Below are 19331 nucleotides of genomic sequence, written 5' to 3' on the forward strand. Positions count from 1 at the left end.
TTTATATGAAGCAATTGTATGCAGCAGACTCGCTCATTTAATTACTCTCATAAGTCGCCAAATTTATATAAAGCAATGTACTGCAACAAGTGTCTGAGAATAATAATAAATGGAGAAAATCATAAAAAAAGCATTAATGAATTTGATGCCAAGAGATGCCAGAGTTTGAATATGGTGACTCTGAATCCGGTAACAATTGAGAATATTTCATATCTGCATATTTTTAAATGTACCACGTTTTTCACTTTAAATGTTCTTTTTTTGCTGACTGATTTTTATGTTTGCACGTCCGCAACCAGATCCGCAACCAGATCATGTACTCTTTCTAAAGAAAGAGAGAGAGTTATTCAGAGACAGCGGCTCAGCTGTGCCAGCCATCACCAATCCGTAGGAACAAGTGTTCACAAAGAAGATTTGTATTATTAATTACGAATTTATCTCCTTGATTGCGGCAATACAACCGAAAGGCTGTGTTGTCCATCGCGCTGTTATAGCTGCTACCACTGTCACCATTGCATTGCAATACCTATTGCTTATGAGTATTTACAGTGAATGTGTGAGATGCGTGTTGTGTGTAAGTGAAAAACTTGTTTTAGCAAGATCAGTGTGTATGTAATAGGAGTAGCTACTTTTCAATGAGAGTTACATTTATCCATTAAGCTATGCTCATGGCTAATGTTAGTGTTATGCTTATTCACATTTATGAGAACGTACGTATATAAAAAAAAAGGGTTTAACAATATAAGGTGATATGTACAAGGGTTGTATTTATACTAGCGTGTAATATAAGAGAAGATAATACATGTCCATAGAAGACTTACACATGTGTGATAGCAGAATTTAGAGGTGCAAGTTAGACTCCATCGAATCGATTTGTTTAGTTAATTTGACTCTTACCTGCCTTGTATTCTCAAATGTCAAATATATTCACACACAATAATTAATAAGCACAAAAAAATTTGTAATGTAAATTAACTCATTAAATTTTTTAAGAAATAATTAAAAATGAATTCAGTTGCAGTCAACTACTCAAATACTAAACATCGTCTTATTAACTTGCATGATCGTATGTTCATAAGCATAAGAAATAAACAACGCAATAAATATATTCATATAGGATGAATACAGCGTATGTATATAAACAAGGAAATAATAAAGTAAAGCATGTATATATTATTCAATAAATTACTGAGGGTAAACAAAAACATTATATATATAAGATAGGACATTTCGCTAGCAACATTTGCTCAGCAAGATTATTAGATTTATTAGACGGCATCCGATGAAAACAAACGATATTAAAGACCGTAAGAGAGAGACAAAAGAACTGAAATGAGAACATTTACTGATATTCATACGACAAATATGCGTAAACTTACGTTATGAACATGTGCACTCTATATTATAACATTTTGAATAGATTTGTGCGTGAGTGTTTTTCGCTAAAGCAGAAATGTGCGGTTGTGCGTACGTTTGGCTAGAGATTATATACGAGCGAGCAGAAACGCTTATATACGTTTGCTTAAGCGATTATATGCGTCAGCATACGTAACAGAATTGTCAACTTTTGATATTTCTGTGATTGGCCGTTTTTATTTTTGATGTTCTAATGTGAACATTTTTTTATATATACATTTGGCTTTTTTCTGAATAATTACTATTTTTTTTCTATATATCTATCTGTTTATTCTTAAAAATTTTTATTATAATTATTTTCTCTAATTTCAACCATTTCTATCTATTTACTAACAAAAAATTAATACTAGTTTTCCTAGTCTCAGGTGCGACAGCTTTTATTTTAAATGCCTGCATTCCCGAAAATAGTTCAGGCCTGCTATACTAACTCAATACTAAAATTAGTATAACATTAATACAACTAAAAATAACTAATATAAAAAAAAATTAATGTAATGACTAATACAATAAAATATATAAAAAAGAACATAACAAAATACTTAAGGAACAATTTGTAAATAATGATAAAAAAAGTATAAAAGAAAAAGTATTACAAACATATTATTATGCCAAATTTTCTGCACTTTTTCTCCTTTTTTGTCCTTTCCTGATTCAATCGTCGACTACCAACCTGTCAGAAAAACATTTTACGTTCTTAAACTATCTAAACAACTAAGGCGATACTTTTTGCGGTTGTCGTCCATCACAAACCAGGCAAAGCTCTTTTCGTTTTTTTAGGATGCCCTAAGCGCTTAAATTCATAACGCAAAAAATCTATAATGGTATAAATGCTTTTGCGAACTGCTACAAAAATCTTGATCTGTAAATTTCCAACTCGATGAAATTGTGTTGAGAAGAGATGACGTTACAGATCAGACATCGGGTGGTATTTTTCCATGGAAATTTTTAAATATGCACATACATGCGTTAAAAAATTGCACATTGAACAAAACCATTTGAATTAAGTAGAACAATAATTCACATGAACCATACGTAACAGTTTCCACCATAAGAATATATATATCACCGCTGTGGTGGGGCTGGTATAGGACTGTGGTTGAAGATCGAATTTAGTTGTAGTGCTGGCTTTGACTCCGCAGTGAATCATGCTCACCTTATGTTTGTTTAAATGCCATTTTGGCAAAATTGAATATTGTTGAAAATGTAGAAAATGGTAATAATTATAATAATATTTTGGTTTCAATAACAATCATAAGAAATATACGTATACAAGAAATCAGTAACAATAATTACAATAAAAATTTGTTGGCAATAAATATATAAATATGTCCAAAAATACTGATAATTATCTGCAAAAAAGCCAAATTTATTTATAAAAATATAAATATACCAAAAATAAAAATAGCCAAGCGTAGAAAAATTAAAGGTTGAAAAATTTAGCTTATGCACTTATATATAATTGCTTAAGCAAACAGTATTTCACAAATATTTTTGCTTTAGCGAGAATAGACTCACGCACAGATCTATTCAAAACATTATAATATAGAATGCATATGTTCATAATGTAGGTTTACGCATATTTGTCGTACAAATTTCAGTAAATGTTCTCATTTCATTTCTTTATTCTGTCTTATGGCTTTTAATATCCTTCGTTTTTATCGTATGTCTTCTGGTAAATCTAATAATTTTGCTTGGCAAATGTTGCTAGCGAAATGTCCTATCTTATTTTTTTATTTTATTTTACCCATTTATACATTTTATACATAGAATTCAACTAAAAAAAATTACAGTCGAATTCAGTGCATATTAAGAGAAAATCTTATACTAATTATTTTAAAAACTAGTATACAATATTTTGCGGATAAGAGCTTATCCATTTCACTAAATAGAACGGGAAGGCGGAGGCTTGGAGTTTAAAGGTAAGTAGTTTATGGTTAACCAAGTCAAACGCTTTGCTAAAATCATTTGTATATGACATCAGTGCGAGAGCCACTAGAAAAAGCCTTGCAAAAATGACAAGTAAACTCTAACAGATTGGTGACCATAGATCTTCCTTTTCGAAAGCCATGAGTGGATATTATATATATAATGTTTTTGCTGGCTCTTATTTCGATGGCGTACCTTGAAACCCATTTTGCTGTGAGTTATGTATAGCTTTCGTCATTCGAAATTTATTTCGAGAAAATAATTGGAAAATAAATTTAAGATTTGTTGGTTTACAATAATAATACAACCTATAACAAAATCTTACAGATGAAAATAAAAGCAAAATGCTGTGCACGTTTTCGCACAATTCATATATTCATTTCCGAAGAAAACTTTAAATTGTAAGCTCGAACTTGGATTTTTAATATTTTTGTTTTTAATTTTATAAAATATATTAACACTTTAAAGTATAAATATTCTTTACATTGCTGGTATTCAAAGTGCCCAAGATTTGACAGTTGTTATTTCCTCATTTATTCGTTTTAATTGGATGGACTCTAGCGAAACGTCGACGACGTCGTTAAAATAAGTTGCTTTGATCCACGATATCAAAAGTGTACTGCGATAATTTTCATATGGTTGCAAGCTTTACGAATAAAATATTTATATGTGCATACGTAAAAACTTACATGTATGTAGACTAACTCATTACCATTCCATTCAGACCATGCTTGCCTTTTCGTTTTATGAAACGTTCCTCATTTCTTGCGGGCGAAAATAAATACGAATCCCGTCTACGCATTCAATCATTTCAATTAATATCAGGAATATTTCAATCATCGTTAGTTGAACACCAACGTGACGGAACATGAAAAGCACAAGAAGTTCCTCACGTTAATTTTTGTTAAAATGTTTTCAAAAGTCTCTGGACACGCAAAACTTTTGCAAAAATTTATATGTAAGAATAAATATACTTGAATGTAAGTTGTTGGCTAATGAACGAAATCTTTTATTTAGGACAGAGCACTTTTCCGTCTTAGATGATTCCATTTCCGCTGATCGCAACGTTTTTCCACAGCCAAATAACATAATAGGAGCATAGAAACCATTCCGTATGATGAGTATATATTCAACATTACTTGAGTCTCTAATAAAAACATTTTACTTACCTTTTTTATACCCACCTCTAAAGTATATAGTGATATATTTACTTTGTTTTTTCCATAATGTATGTAACACTCAAAAGGAAACTTCAGCGATCCTATAAAGTATATATATTCTTGATCAGCGTAAAATTCTGAATTGATTAAGCCATGTCTATCCGTCTGTGTGTCTGTGTAGTGTTTGTGATTGACATTTTCTTCTTGGAGAATGAAGATATAGGCTTCAGATTTGGTAGAAATCTTAGAAGTTTTTCCACGCAGGTTGGTATTGAAAATGAACCAATGACTCCAAGCTCGCAGTGAAACATAAACTGAACGCAATTCTGTATTTCCAAAAAAAAAAATTGTGGGCGTTTACTCGTTACTCGGAAATTATTAAAGTTAGAAAGTTGAAATTTCCACATTTACTTATGAAACATTCCACAATTTACGCACAAACATAGACATATTCGGCCTAGCCTACACAAAGTTACAAATAATTCTATTATATTTTTTTCATTTCCTCAAGACTATATAATTATTTATCATAAGGCAAACAAGACAGTACAGTAAAATCTCCTTATTCGCGGTTTCAGTATTCGCGGATGAAAAAAATGCGACCAATTCCCATATTCGCGGCTATAAATTTCTTTATTCGCGGTTTTTGAGAATGTAAACAAACAAAATGAAAGGAACCTTATTACTCGATGAATAAAGTATTGTTGGGAAAATCCCAAATGTAGTTCATTTCAGCCAATTAATTTCCCCAAATAACAAATTGCCTAAAGAGGGAAAAACTAAATGCATATTCGCTTTCAATTAAATTGATTTTTTTATATATTTGATTTTTTTTATTTTGTGACCTAGGAACGTATCCCCTATAATCCCATATAAATTACCATTCCGTATTCGCGGCATTTTTATGGAACGTATCCCCCGCGAATAAGGAGCTTTTACTGTATGTTCAAAGCTGTTTTGTACGTTGGCGATAAAACAAGTTACTTGTTGATCCTTAGCACTTTTACGTATGGAATTATTGATTATGCACAATTGATTCGACTCATTGAATTAACAGTATTAATTACAAAATTGGAGTAAGAAGTGAAGAAAAAAGAAATTTGCTTACTTTTCATATATTTAAAATATTTTGTTTTGGTTCAGTCTTTTGTAGCCAAACACTTTTGTTTGGAAGTGGTTATATTTTCAATTTTCAGCTGCTTTTTCCTATAATGCAACTCTAAATAACTAAGCTAACGCAAACCGTGGGCTGTTTAACTTACGTCTGTTTGAAAAAATTGAGAAAGCATGTTCGCACTTTATGTGCATACATAATGCAAAAAAACTCGAATCTCAGAAATGAAACCTAGTTAACGCCATACATATTCCAAGATGCACTAGCTAATATGTTTTAGTTTATTTTTGCCTAATAAATAATATAGTTGGAGAATATATTATCTAAAATGAACAGCAGATGTCCTGTAAGTAAATAAATAACGAAAGAACATATTGGAATTGTAACAATTCTAACAGACCAGATTCTAGAAATTTTCCGTTTAATGGTATACACATCCGATTGATATCTTTTGACCTGTGTTTTTTTGTTAAAAGACTAAAAATTCTCAGTACTCGCTGACAGTACACTAGTATTAAAAATTTATTGAAGCTGACAAATCTTATTGACGTTGTTTCGATATTTTATTTAACCGCAGACTCTTCCAGACTTTAGTTATAGGCCACGCCTACTTTATATTATATATTATCTTTAAACACAAAACGAGAAGGGCGCGTGTTGAGTTTGAGTGTTTTTTCTAAGTTTTAAAATTTATTAATTTTAAATAAACTTGTACCTGTTTTCTTTTTCTTTGTGAATATTCAGCTTGTCAACAACAACTCCATGCTTAAAAAAAGATCTGAGTTTTCCCCGTTCAAATGTTTCTTACCCATAATGTTTTTTCAAATTTCCAGTGTGTATTTGTACAGATACATAAATAATAGCACGTGCAGACAAAAATTAGAAACTGCAACAACAACTACATATGGGACTAGTGGCAACTACATAGGGGGCTAATGGCCACTACTACATACATTATCGAGTTGCCAGTCATAGCTTTTTTCAACGAAATATTCGTCAAGTTTTCTTCGTGATGTTGCGTCTCCATTTTAGACATTGAAAGCGTGAAAAATTTTTTCTCTTGAATAAATACCGTATTTAAAGTGTAAATAATTAAAAAATATTTCAAGCAAACAATTAGAATGTTTTACTTACAAATTGAGCACAGTATTTGCTCGAAAAATTAATTTTTCACTGCGTAAAATTTATTTCAAGAAAAATTCGATATCTTCATCTTAATTTTTTTTTTCTCTTGTTCTTATTCTTATAAATGCTTTGTCGTTAAGAAATTCTTTTTTCGTTTTCTCCATACCACGCCGCCGAGGTTTACCCGGTTTTTTTTTTCCTATAGAATTTGCTACGCGTACAGAAAATTATGCGTGATTATTTGATAATGACAATTTATTAGATTGCATTGATATTAAGATGAAGAGAATATAGAATAATTCAAGTTTTGCTTTCCTAATTTTGTTTTGTTTGCACTGGAGCTGTTTAATTTATATATAATCAGTGTTTCTGTTCATCTAAATACTTAAGGGTGGCAAAATGATGTTCACAGTAAGTAAATACTTAATGTTATCAGGAATTTATTACAATACTCTGCCGGTATAACAAATGAAATCTTAAATTTGTTAAAGATTGATTTGCATTTTTATGGTATGAACATATTAACTAAAAAATTCATTTAAAGGTATATTCGTTTAGCAAATTGATTTTAAAGTGTATTTATTAGAACTTGAGATTTAATATAGTTTATACAATTCCTTTTTATTTTTTTTTGGTCTGATAACTTTTAGGGCACAACGCAACAACAAGATACTCGCTTCAGTGATAAGGAGAAGAAGTTAATGAAGCAAATGAAATTTGGAGATTGTCTTAATAAGCGGGTTGATATGTCAAAAGTTAAGCTCGATGTTTTACGTCCTTGGATTAGTAAGAAAATTACCGATATCTTGCACATTGAAGATGATGTTGTCGCTGAGTTTGTTTATAATCAATTGGAAGAAGAAAAGTTTCCCTGTCCCAAAAAAATGCAGATAAATATGACTGGATTTTTGAATGGACCTAATGCTCGTCAGTTTATGGGTGAATTATGGTCATTATTACTTTCGGCGCAAGAAAGCGAGAGTGGTATACCAGCGGAATTTATTCAACAAAAAAAAGATGAGATTTTAAAACGTGAAGAAGATATGAAGATAAAGGAGCGCAATGAACGTGAGCGCTCGCGTTCTCCATCAAGGTCACGTGAACGTGAACGCCGTGTGGGCGGTACTAGTAGCAATACTAGCGGCGGCAGTGCGGCCAGCGCTGCTGCCAAAGAACGCGAAACATTGTCTCAAAAAGAACGTGAACAGCAGCTACCACCTAGCACCTTGAGCGCCATTGAACAAGTGCGTTCGCAACTTTCAGCAAAATCCAGATCCTCTTCAGATGAAGGTAATAAAAAGGATGTTGACAACAACGCAAATAAGAGTTCTTCAACTGTTACTAATGATGATAGTTTTAAAAAGGAACGCTCACGTTCTAGTTCACGTGCGGCAATTGGTGAAAAAGACTCAAAGGTAATAAGATCTCCACATCGGCGTTCAAGAGAAAGATCAATGCAAAAAGCCTCATCGCGAGACCGTAATTCACCAGCACGTCGGCGTCACAGCCCACGTGATAAGGATAGACGTAAGGTTTCTAGGTCACCAAGGCGTAGGTCGGTGGATCGTAGAAGAAGGCGTTCTCGTTCAAGGGAGAGAAGCGGACGCCGACAGAAATCGCGTTCACCCACCCCGCAGAAACGTCGGGATTCTTCACGTTCAAGGCATCGCAGAACTCGTTCTCGGTCAGTTGAGAAACGTAAAAGTAGCCCCCTTCTTAAACTTTTATCGCCTAGACGTCGACGTTCAATGTCGCGTAGCCCGAATCCAGCTCAAAATGGTCACGAAGGGGATAGAAACGCCAGCGCAAGAAATCCGAGAAATCCGTTCGCTTCTAAAGCACCGGGAGATAGACGTTCATTTTCGCGTAGTCGAAGTCTAGTATCACCTATTAAAAAACCAATCGAACGACCACGCTCTCGTGAAAAGTCTTCAGTGCAGAGATTTTCACGATCTCGATCCCGTTCTTCGGTACCTCCCAGTCCCAAACGGAACCCTAAACGTTCCCCGTCCCGCCAAACTAGTCTTTCGCTATCACCCGAGCCAAATCAAGACGACTTTGAGTTACGTCGCAACAAGAACAGCGTACAAAAGAAACGACAATATCGCCACAATAGGGATTCATCGGTAAGTTCGGTTGAACGTGAAATTGGAGGCGTTGGTGGAGGTGGGGGAGGAAGAAGACCTGATTCTAGAGGCCGCAGCGGTGGTATGTCGCAAAATCGACGACGTTCGACACAACGTAATGAAGGAAGAGGAGGACGACAAGATCGTTCACGTTCTCGCAGGCGATCTCGCTCACGCCAACGTTCTCGATCCCGTAATAGATCGCGTTCACCAAGACGTGCTAATCGTCGACGTTCTCCGGTACAACATCAATTTTGGGGTCATCGAGGTAATAACAACAACAATAATAATAGCAGAGGACGTTTTAATCAATGGCGACGTAGTTATAGTCGAGAGAGAGGCAACAATAGTGGTAGTGCTGTTGGTAATCGAATTGAACGTCGCAGTTCTCCACCGCGTCGATATTCCCGAGAACGCCGCTCTTCACCAATGCAAAACCAATTCCGCAAATTCCCTTCACCTCAACGACGAGCACTATCGCCTCAATACCGAGATCAGAGACGTACATCTCGTGAACGTGTGCACAATTCCCGCGATCGTCGTCCTTCTTCGCCCTGGCGTGCAGCATCGCGCGAACGTGGTAGTAGTAACCTGACAACTGCTACCAATCGTTGGGATCAACCCACTAGAAATATGCAGAAACCAAAGCAGCGCTCCATTTCAGTCAGCTCGAATTGGGAGGACAATGAACGCGAGGAGGAGATTCAGCAAAAAAACAATGTCAATCGTCGTATTAGCGTTGATCGGAAACGAAGCCCTGTTAAAAATAGTGGTTCCAGGCGCGAGCGCAGTCGAAGCCGCAGCTCACAAGAAAAATATAAACGAGAATCCAATACAGCAGATAAAGGACATCGACCCAGGGAAAGTATCGGTGAGAAATTTTTACGTTATTGATGAGAATTTTGTAAATTAATTTTTTTTGAATAGGTCGCTCTTCAGTGGAATATTGTGGCCCTTCTGTAAAAACTATTGATTTAAGCAAAGATGAACAAATCACTGAAGTTGCACGCAAATCGAAACTAACAACGTTACCACCGCCAGGTGAAGATAAGTCCAAGAAATTGACTAGTGCTGGTAGTGCAACACGTCGCAATCGTTACAGCGACAGTTTGTCGCGCACACCTTCCCCGTTCCTAAAGCCTCACGAACGAAAACAAGCCGCTTTAGGAGTCCAGACGACGGTGGTTGCAGTTGCACAAAAGAAAACTCAAGACAAGCCATCTGAAACCAAAAAACGACGAAACGATAGCGATTCAAGTTCCTCAGACACTTCAGATGACAGTGAGGATGATAGTGATGAAGATTCTTCCGATGAAAACGAAGAGGAACCTAAAAAAAGGATGGAAAAAGAACGTGAAAAGTTTAAGATTAGAACAGAGGAAATAAAGAAAGTTTCACACAAGACGAACACAAATCAAAAACTTGAAAAACATTCTAGGTCTTTGACCCGTAAGAGTAATAAGAGTTCATCAAGTGACAGTGAAAGTGATGGAAGTGAAGATTCGGAAGATGATAAGTCTCGTAAGAAATTAATGATAAAATCTTCTAGATCGATGGCATCGAAAACAGCAAACCATAAAGAATCTAGAACTATTGTTCTACCGGCTATCGAAGATGAACGCAAACGAGATAAACTCTCAGTCGAAACCATTGATAAACGTAAGCACGTTGCAGAAACTAAAGATAGCAACGTTAGTGTTAAGCGAATTAAGACTAATTCCGATTTGGCAAACGTATCTGTTGGGGCTTCAAAAAAGTCTCACAATTCCTGCTCCACACGTACTGAACTCAAAAAACAAGCAACTGATAGTGATTCAGAAGATAAAGATGAACGCAGAGAGAATTTGAAATTATCGTCCAAATTGGCACACAGAAAACGTACGCAGTCTGCAGCCTCCATTTCTGGACATAAAAAAGGACGCCACAATGTATCCTCCGATTCAGATGAACACGTGTCGAAAAAGAAGCGTAAAAAGGCTAAGAAGTCGTCAAGCAAACATAATTCCGATGATGAAACTTCAAGTGATTCGGAAAATGAATCTAATAAGCAAAAGAAAAAACATAAGAAACATAAAAAACACAGCAGCAAAAAGAGCAAAAAACACAAGAAACACAAGAAAAAGAGTAAGAAATCGGTTGAAACATCAAGCAGTAGCGATGATGAGAGAATTACCCGCGGGGAAAGCCACAAACGTGATGATAAAGCTGTTGGTAAAGTCTCCACAACAGCCTCCATGTTGCTGGGCGGTGTTAATGAAGACTTGGAAAAACAATTAAGGGAACGTGCTCTTAAATCTATGAAAAAATTGGATTAGTTTCCGATTCAATTCAAGTAAATGTAATTGACAGATTTTTACACAATTTTTTAAGAAACGAGCAGAATCTTTCAAAGTAATGTTTTAAAACATGTTTTGGCATGTTAAGTTTTTTTTTTTTTTTTTTTTTTTCTTTTTTTTTAATTTATTCATAATTTTCAATATTATCATTTAAAAAGAAAATGCCCTAAGGCTAAGACTTGTGTGTGAAAATCGCACTTTGCACCACACAACACGATTCAACATACCCATAAAATTCGATTCATTTTATCTTCAAACAAATCTTAATCGCACATACATAAGTACTTTGCTCTTGAATTATTCACATAGGTATATATAATAGCATAACATTAAAATTCATTTTTTAATGATGTCTTTCTTCCTTTAATTTTTCTATTTTAGTTTATAATATATTGGTAGTTTTTCTTACTTTTCTTTCGTTTTGACTTCCTTATAATGAAATATTGCATTCATCCACAAATTCATTTAGAATAACAATAATAATTACGTGTTTGTTAAATGAAACATTTAAATGTGCATCTAACATTGCATACATTTTAAATAGAGTTTAACAACCAAACAGAAAATATATGTACGATGTGTTTTTGAAAGAAAAGAAAGAAAGATCAGAATTATTTGAAATATTGAAAAATTAATATTAAAATTCACAAATGAGTATAATTTAAACATATAACAACAGAATCAGAAATAAAGATAAAAAGAAATCGGTGGTTATTAATAGAAGTTACAACAACGAACAGCGGTAAGTAAAGTATTGATTGGATCCCTAATATTTCACCATATTGAATGAGAGCAAAGTGGGTTCCTTTAAGAATCAACCAAAGAATGTCAATTTACGATTCCTCTTCCTAAATCATGGCCAATCATAACTTTAAATTATTCAACAACTCTTAAGAGAAAATGTTGCTCCTCTCTTTGGAGTATTAAATTGAAATGGTGATGATTTAGCACCCAAAAATCTGTTATGAACATTTCTAAATGTAAGTCAGTATATCGATAATAAAATTCTTTTACTGATTTAATAATTGTTGTGTTTTTGTTATTCATTTAAAAACCTTCTACTTGCGTTAATAACAGACCTGCACTTATGCTAAGATAACCAACCCAGTCATTGCTCTTAAAACACGTCGTGTTTGCTTTCTATGTAGTTGTATATATTCATATAAAAACTAGGTGAAATACAATAGACGAATTTAAATAAATTCCTGTCTAAGGTATGGGATTCCTTTTTGACTGTGAGCCTATGAGGAACACCGTGGTATGATTTGCTATATAAACATATGCATGGATTAGGGTTAATATTTTCGAAATCCTTTATTTAGTTGATTCGCGTAAAAATTGCGTTTACGTTAGTCTAAAAAGACCTTTCTGGTGAAACGCTATAACATTCAACGTGTAATTTCGAGTATTGAAAATTGGAAATAAATGCCAGAGGTGTCATAATTGTCCTTGTTCTTAACCAGTTAGTTTTTGGGTGTTGTGTATCTTCCGTCGATGTCCTTTATCGGCTAAGTGCCATGGTGGTAAAAACTTTGAAGGATAGCGAGCTTATGCCGGATATGGCATTGCCAAGTTAAGTGTCTTGCCAAAACTGTTCGAGCGAATTGTGGCCCAGCATATAGCCTTTTCCATGAAATCGTATATTTCTCCTCTCCAACATGGTTTTCGAAAGGGAAGATCTACGGTCACCAATCTGTTAGAGTTTACTTCTCATGTTTTCAAGGCTTTTTCTAGTGGCTCTCGCACAGATGTAATATACACTGGTTTAAGCAAAGCGTTTGATTTGGTTAATCATAACTTACTTATCTTTAAACTCCAAGCCTTTGGCTTCCCGTTCTATTTAGTGAAATGGATAAGCTCTTATCCGCACAATAGATCATTCAGGATTTTGTTTAACTTCATTACCTCGGATGAATTCCCCGTGACGTCTGGCATACCCCAAGGCAGCCACTTAGGCCCTTTTTTTATTTAGTTTATACATTAATAAATCTCCTATCGGCGATTAATTCCAGTCAGGTCTTAATGTACGCTGATGATGTGAAACTGCTTTCTTCCTTCTCTCTAGAATCGCAATCACGTCAGCTTCACAGTAACTTGAATAATTTGGTTGCATGGTGCTCTTTGAATCTTCTGAAACTAATCCTAAATAAATGTAGGAAGCTTTCTTTCTCAAGAAGAAAGTCATTCATTACTCAGTATTTCGTTGATTCGCATAAGTTGGAAGACGTCGATTCGTTCACAGATTTAGGCGTTCTATTTGAACATAGATTACGTTTTAACTTGCAAATTGAGCTCTCGTTAAGCGAAGCTAGGTCCGCGCTTGGTTTTATAAAGAGGTGGTCCAAAGAGCTTGATGATGCTTAAATTACTAAAAGGCTACACATGTGTTTGGTTAGACCTATGCGTGAGTATGCTTCTGCTGTGTGGTCTCCTTCATATAGGTGCTATGTAGATTCAATTGAATCTGTTCAAAAGCAATTCTTGCTGTTTGACCTTGGAAATTTGGGTTGGGATCCGATTGCCTCTCTTCCCCCCTATGAAAATAGGTTGCTTTTCTTGTCCTTACCGTCTCTCGAAAAACGTAAGTTTGTTCTTGGCGTTTCCTTCGTAATCAAAGTACTAAATGATGCTATTGACTCGCCTGCATTACATGGTGAAATAAGCTTTAATGTCCCCAACAGCTTCTCTAGGCACCTTATCTTGGTTAAGCTTAGTCAATGTAAATATAATTATGAGCTGTTTAACCCGCCCAGAGTTGGTAAGAACCTAAATAATATCTATCGCTATTATCGGACTCTTTAAAGCCAATTAAAGCGCGTAATTTACACTATACATTTTTTTTGTTTTATATGCAATATTGAATTTAAGGAACGTAGCAGTCCGAAAGTTGCTGAGTCAGTGTCACCTTCTAAAATAAACATTAAGAAGAATAAAAAAGCTGATATAGATTTGAAAAAAGTTCATAATAATATTATAAATAAATTAATCATAAAATTTTCAAATTAAATGGAAAATATTGAAAATAAATTAACAGAATATCGTTTAAGAAGACGTGAAGAAAAATTGCAAAATAAGTAAATTTATATTTTGTAATAACCAAACATATTCAATAAAGTTAAAAAAAGCATCCCTTTTTATATTTTGTGCCTTGGACTCCATAAATATTGTGCGAAAGTATTTATCTATATTTGATATCATTACTTGCGTTATGTACAAATATTGGTAATTAATTTACTATTCGCAGTCTCGTTTTTCATCATTTTTCCAATCAGGTTGTTTTAGGTGCTTATTATATTGGCAACAAGCAGCTGTGGTCCGGAATGCCATGAGTCAGCATAAAAACCAAATCGTTGCCTTCATATATTTTACTCCCGTTATATGTTTATCAATTCGATACGTGAAGTCGATTTGGCCGATATCGGATTGGAGATGGAAATTTAGGGAACCTAAGTGTGTTGATTGGAAGGAGCAATTCTCAAACAAATGAAATAAAAGGGCAATCCATGTCTGTTCAGAAAAATGATAATTAATAATCGTGAACGCCGTAATACCAAATATAAATTCAAGTGTGTTTAGTTGCAAAATTGCACGTCCAATTCTGCGGTGGGTGAAAATCGCGCTGAAGCCTCCATTAAAAAAGCTAGAGCCCTAAATCCAGTGGTGAAAATATCAGCAGACAAGGAACCGCTGGCTGAAAAAGAGGCTGAGTTTTTCGCGGAGTTTGATGGTGTAGTTACTAACTCAATACTGATTCAATTTATGAATGTTAAAGGTTTATTGTTCATATTTTTCGTTTTACTATTTTCGTCAATGAAACCATATATTAGAAGAGAAAAGAAACGCCGTCATCGAAAAAAGCTTTCATGGCTTTTAATGGTAGGGATGAAGTCTCATTGTGACTGAATGTTTAATGGATATTGCAATTGCAACAATTTTCACATTGACGACATACAGACTAGATATCGCTATTATTGCAAATTAGAAAATCCCAAAATTTTCATAGGTAAGGTTTGAATAAAGTAAGAAAGATATTCAACAAGTCAACAATACATGATTCGCAGTGTCAAAGAAGGCAAGCCCCAGAATGAGCATGTCGGTAAATGAACAAGTTCAAATTCGAAAAAGTTTTATTTTGAGGCAGGAATATATTCGTGTATCCGCTGCAGTAGTGATCAATTTAATTCACAACGATTTATCGAACGTATTATATTCTCATATACACAACAAATTTATACACACATTAGAGGATAAGGAGCTTTGTTATGTTATTTTTTTTTTTGTATGTTATTTCCATTATTATTTTAGAAATCTTTTCTTTATTTATATAAAAAGTCAAGACTAGATTTGATTTTTTAGATAAAAAATGTATTTTTAACTAATGTTCTGACGTAGTTTATAGGCCGCCATTTCTATCTTCTATCAAAATTGCACCGTAAGAAATCATTTCTGATCAGGAGCTACGACTGCGTCATAATCTTCAATTTTTGTTCTTGAAAATTTAAATTTTTATTATTTTTTAAAAACCTTATTTCTAACATTTCTTGTAGAATATATAATAGTTGCGCATTTACATTGTTGTTATCAAATCCATTAATAGTAAAATGTACATTAGTAATTATTAATAAATCGCATATAAAATTAGATATACGGTTTTTTTATTTTCATTCTAGTATTGTTTTTTATTATTATTAACTACCCCGTTTTTATTTGCTTACTATATGCATTTGACAGCAAGATGGCGTTGTGAATCAAACAATTGATTTTGACATCTCTTATTAAGCAGTCGTCAAATGGTATATTAATATCCGGATCTCGTTCTTTCCTTTTCTTCATATCGTACAAGATGGTAGGTTTGTGTGATTTTTGTTGAAGTGTACAAATATATTGCCATCGACGTTAAATCATAAACGGATAAGTTAAGAATTAGCTAAAATACAAATTTATAAAAGATATGAACTGGAACCACAAAGATTTTACAAAAATCATATAGTTATGTGACTAAAATTAAAAATATTTTTTCATCGAAGACAGGAGGTGTATTAATACTAGTTATTAAAAGAAAAGGATGGCAATGTATTAAAGAAACATTGGAGTTTTGTTGTTTGCATGTGTATATGAATATGTTTTGTTTAAACAAATTAATATTTCCGGTTTTTTAAGGCCCGAGGTCCTAAAAAGCATTTGAAGCGTCTAGCAGCACCTAAAGCATGGATGTTAGATAAATTAGGAGGAGTTTTTGCCCCACGTCCATCCACTGGTCCTCATAAGTTAAGGGAGTCATTGCCTTTAATGATCTTCTTGAGAAATCGCCTAAAGTATGCTCTAAACGGTGCCGAAGTTACGAAGATTGTTATGCAGCGTTTGATTAAAGTTGACGGTAAAGTGCGTACAGATCCTACATACCCTGCCGGATTTATGGGTAAGGTTTATGAGAATATCGAGAATGAAAGAAGGTTAATGTTTTGCTTTGGGTGTTACAGATGTTATTACTATTGAAAAGACTGGCGAATATTTCCGTTTAATTTATGATGTTAAGGGTCGTTTCACAATTCATCGCATATCCCCCGAAGAGGCAAAGGTAATCAAAATTGATTAATATATATTTAATTCAATAGTTAACCAAAATTAAGTTATATAACGGTGTTATGTTAACAACACACCTCGCGGCAAATTCTCATGTGAATTTTATGTAAATCTAATCCTAACTGCTGTCACTTCCTCCTAAAATTTAGTCCGCGTCATTTCACAGGCATCTGTGTGTAATTACGTCTTCTGCATTTCTCTTGTGGCTTAATCGAAGACCATTTGAAAGTGATTTACTACGTTGAAATGGTTCAAAAATAAGCCTAGAACAAAATTTTGTAACGACGGTCACTGCTTTATATAATATTAAAATGATATTGCGGTAATTTTAACGTACAATTACAGTTAACGAAATATCGACAAATGTTGCCTTAAATCTAAGAGTGGCTTAGTCGAAGATCATTGCAAAATGATTTATTACATGCAAATGGTTCAAAACTAAGCCTAAAGTAAGACTGTAACGACGGTCACTGCATTATATAATAACAAAATGGTATTGCGGTAATTTTTACGTGCAATTATAGTTAATGGAACACCGAGAAATATTAAGTTATATTGAAGTGTGGCTTAATCGAAGATCATTGCAAAGTGAGTCAATTATATGTAAATGGTTTAAAAATAAGCCCAAAGTAAATCTTTTTTGCAACGACGGTCACGGCTCTACAGGATTCATTCTGCATAATAGTGCGGTAACTTTTGCTTGCAATTACAGTGTTTATCACAATGAAATTATTCAATACCAAGTGCACATATATGTGAAAATATAGAAATAATTTTAATATATGAGTAAACCATTTTTTTCTTTCAGTACAAACTGTGTAAAGTTCGTAAAACACAATTAGGTGCGAAGGGTGTACCTTTCATTGTTACCCATGATGGACGCACCATACGTTATCCTGATCCATTGATAAAGGCCAATGATACTGTTCAAGTTGATATAGCTACAGGCAAAATTATTGATTTCATTAAATTTGATTCTGGTAAGTCACATTTCACTCTCAAAAATAAACTGCAATCCAATATAATAATTCGGCTCCTCGGTGCCTATAAGGGAATTTTCTTCATTCAATTTGTCGTCAGATTTTCCGTCAATTGCCGGTATTTATAACTTTTTACAGTGGTTTAAAACCGACTGCAATTTCTATATGTCAAGATTTTTCTTATTCGGGTCAAAAGAAAATTTTTAATTAGAGATTTAAAGATTTTCCTTGGGTTAAGTTTCATAGACAACTATTTTTATCAGTGATATGTGCTTCATTCTATTGTTATACGGTTTCTTCGTATTTTGAATTATCTGGAACGCTTTATGCTATATAAAAATAGAATTGTGCATATGTACTTTGTAAATTTGAATAGTGGAAATAATACGCATGCATGCCTACCTAACTGCTGCGTCTATTGAAACTTCTATTAATTTTCTCGAGATTTTGTTCAGAGGGTCCAGCTTGTTTCATGCCGTTTGAAAGTATAAAGCTTTGAAATCCACCATGCAACGCAGTTTATGTTTAGTATAAATTATGGTATCTGCTCGTCGAGTATGGTATGTTAATTCATGTTACTCTTCTGGCATATCAAGTAAACGAGTGTAAATTGTACACTTCGTTTATTTAGTATAGTTATAAAATAAATTCGTATTTAGCGATACTGTTGTGGAGGTGGTATAATTTTTAGTTTGTTTTTGTTAAACGGTTTTTATTTATTTTGTTATTTTTTCAGGCAACTTGTGCATGATCACTGGCGGCCGTAACTTGGGACGCGTCGGTACAGTTGTTAATCGTGAAAGACATCCTGGCTCATTTGACATAGTTCACATTAAGGATTCACAAGGACATATTTTCGCTACCCGTTTGTCTAATGTTTTTATTATCGGCAAAAGTACACGTTCGTATATTAGTTTACCTAAGGATTTGGGCGTTAAATTGAGTATTGCTGAAGAACGTGATAAGCGTTTGGCTGCTAAAGCTCATTAAAAAGAAAGTGAATTAATAAAATGAGTTTTTCTATATTACAAATTAAAGTAATGTGAAGGTTTTTTCACATTTTATAAAACGAGAACACATCTAAACAAAAATTATTCGTTTAGCATACATAGGTGTAAGAACAAAGTGTCGATTTGTCGATGTGTAATTGGAGAAGATTTCCTGCATTTTTTGTAAAACTTTCGGATAAGTATTCGCGTCGAACTCTTTAAAACGCCTAAATTCCTAACCGGTAATGTTTCTAACTAAAAAAAGCTAAAAAGTTCTTAGATATTTGGTGCTTTAGATTATTACGAGATGATGAACTATTTGGCTTTTAGAATATTATGCAGTTTCTCAGTAGAAAATTGATGTTTTCGGGTGTCAGGTAAGGTTAATGGCTTCAGTTCGTAGAATTACATTAGAATCAGAAGGTTTAATAAAACAATAAAAGTAGCAAAGTTTTTATCGGATATCAACATGCGTATGCGATTATATTACTGCGATCAAAACAAGTTTCCGATTTAATCGCTATAGCTTATTAAAATCACCAGTTGAATTATATAGGCTAGTAGCGAGCTCATTGA

At 33.8% G+C, this 19331-nt stretch overlaps 2 protein-coding genes and 2 non-coding genes across 4 annotated transcripts; all 4 read left to right on the top strand.

The window, feature by feature from the left end:
- The first annotated feature begins 6647 nt into the window (after positions 1-6647).
- Positions 6648-11907, top strand: LOC119637777 (serine/arginine repetitive matrix protein 1). Its single transcript, XM_038034056.1, has 3 exons — positions 6648-7152; positions 7392-9738; positions 9795-11907. The coding sequence occupies exons 1-3, from the start codon at positions 7141-7143 to the stop codon at positions 11180-11182; spliced, it is 3747 nt and encodes a 1248-aa protein (XP_037889984.1). The 5' UTR covers positions 6648-7140; the 3' UTR covers positions 11183-11907.
- A 4031-nt stretch (positions 11908-15938) lies between these two features.
- Positions 15939-18853, top strand: LOC119637778 (40S ribosomal protein S4). Its single transcript, XM_038034057.1, has 5 exons — positions 15939-16049; positions 16364-16622; positions 16684-16781; positions 17595-17766; positions 18503-18853. The coding sequence occupies exons 1-5, from the start codon at positions 16047-16049 to the stop codon at positions 18754-18756; spliced, it is 786 nt and encodes a 261-aa protein (XP_037889985.1). The 5' UTR covers positions 15939-16046; the 3' UTR covers positions 18757-18853.
- Positions 16986-17133, top strand: LOC119638026. The gene has a single exon (XR_005247371.1). It is a non-coding gene; the product is annotated as a small nucleolar RNA psi28S-3327 (small nucleolar RNA).
- LOC119638027 lies at positions 17167-17312 on the top strand. Its single transcript, XR_005247372.1, has one exon. It is a non-coding gene; the product is annotated as a small nucleolar RNA psi28S-3327 (small nucleolar RNA).
- Positions 18854-19331: the final 478 nt, after the last annotated feature.

Source organism: Glossina fuscipes, unplaced genomic scaffold (genome assembly GCF_014805625.2).
Source record: "Glossina fuscipes isolate IAEA_lab_2018 unplaced genomic scaffold, Yale_Gfus_2 61, whole genome shotgun sequence".
Lineage (NCBI taxonomy): Eukaryota > Metazoa > Arthropoda > Insecta > Diptera > Glossinidae > Glossina > Glossina fuscipes.

Bases quoted from the DNA above. Each gene is read 5' to 3' on its own strand.
- LOC119637777 (XM_038034056.1), top strand. The intron at 9,739-9,794 runs GTGAGAAATTTT...TTTTTTGAATAG, and splicing joins TCGACCCAGGGAAAGTATCG to GTCGCTCTTCAGTGGAATAT.
- LOC119637778 (XM_038034057.1), top strand. The intron at 16,623-16,683 runs GTAAGGTTTATG...TGGGTGTTACAG, and splicing joins ATACCCTGCCGGATTTATGG to ATGTTATTACTATTGAAAAG. The intron at 17,767-18,502 runs GTAAGTCACATT...TTATTTTTTCAG, and splicing joins TTTCATTAAATTTGATTCTG to GCAACTTGTGCATGATCACT.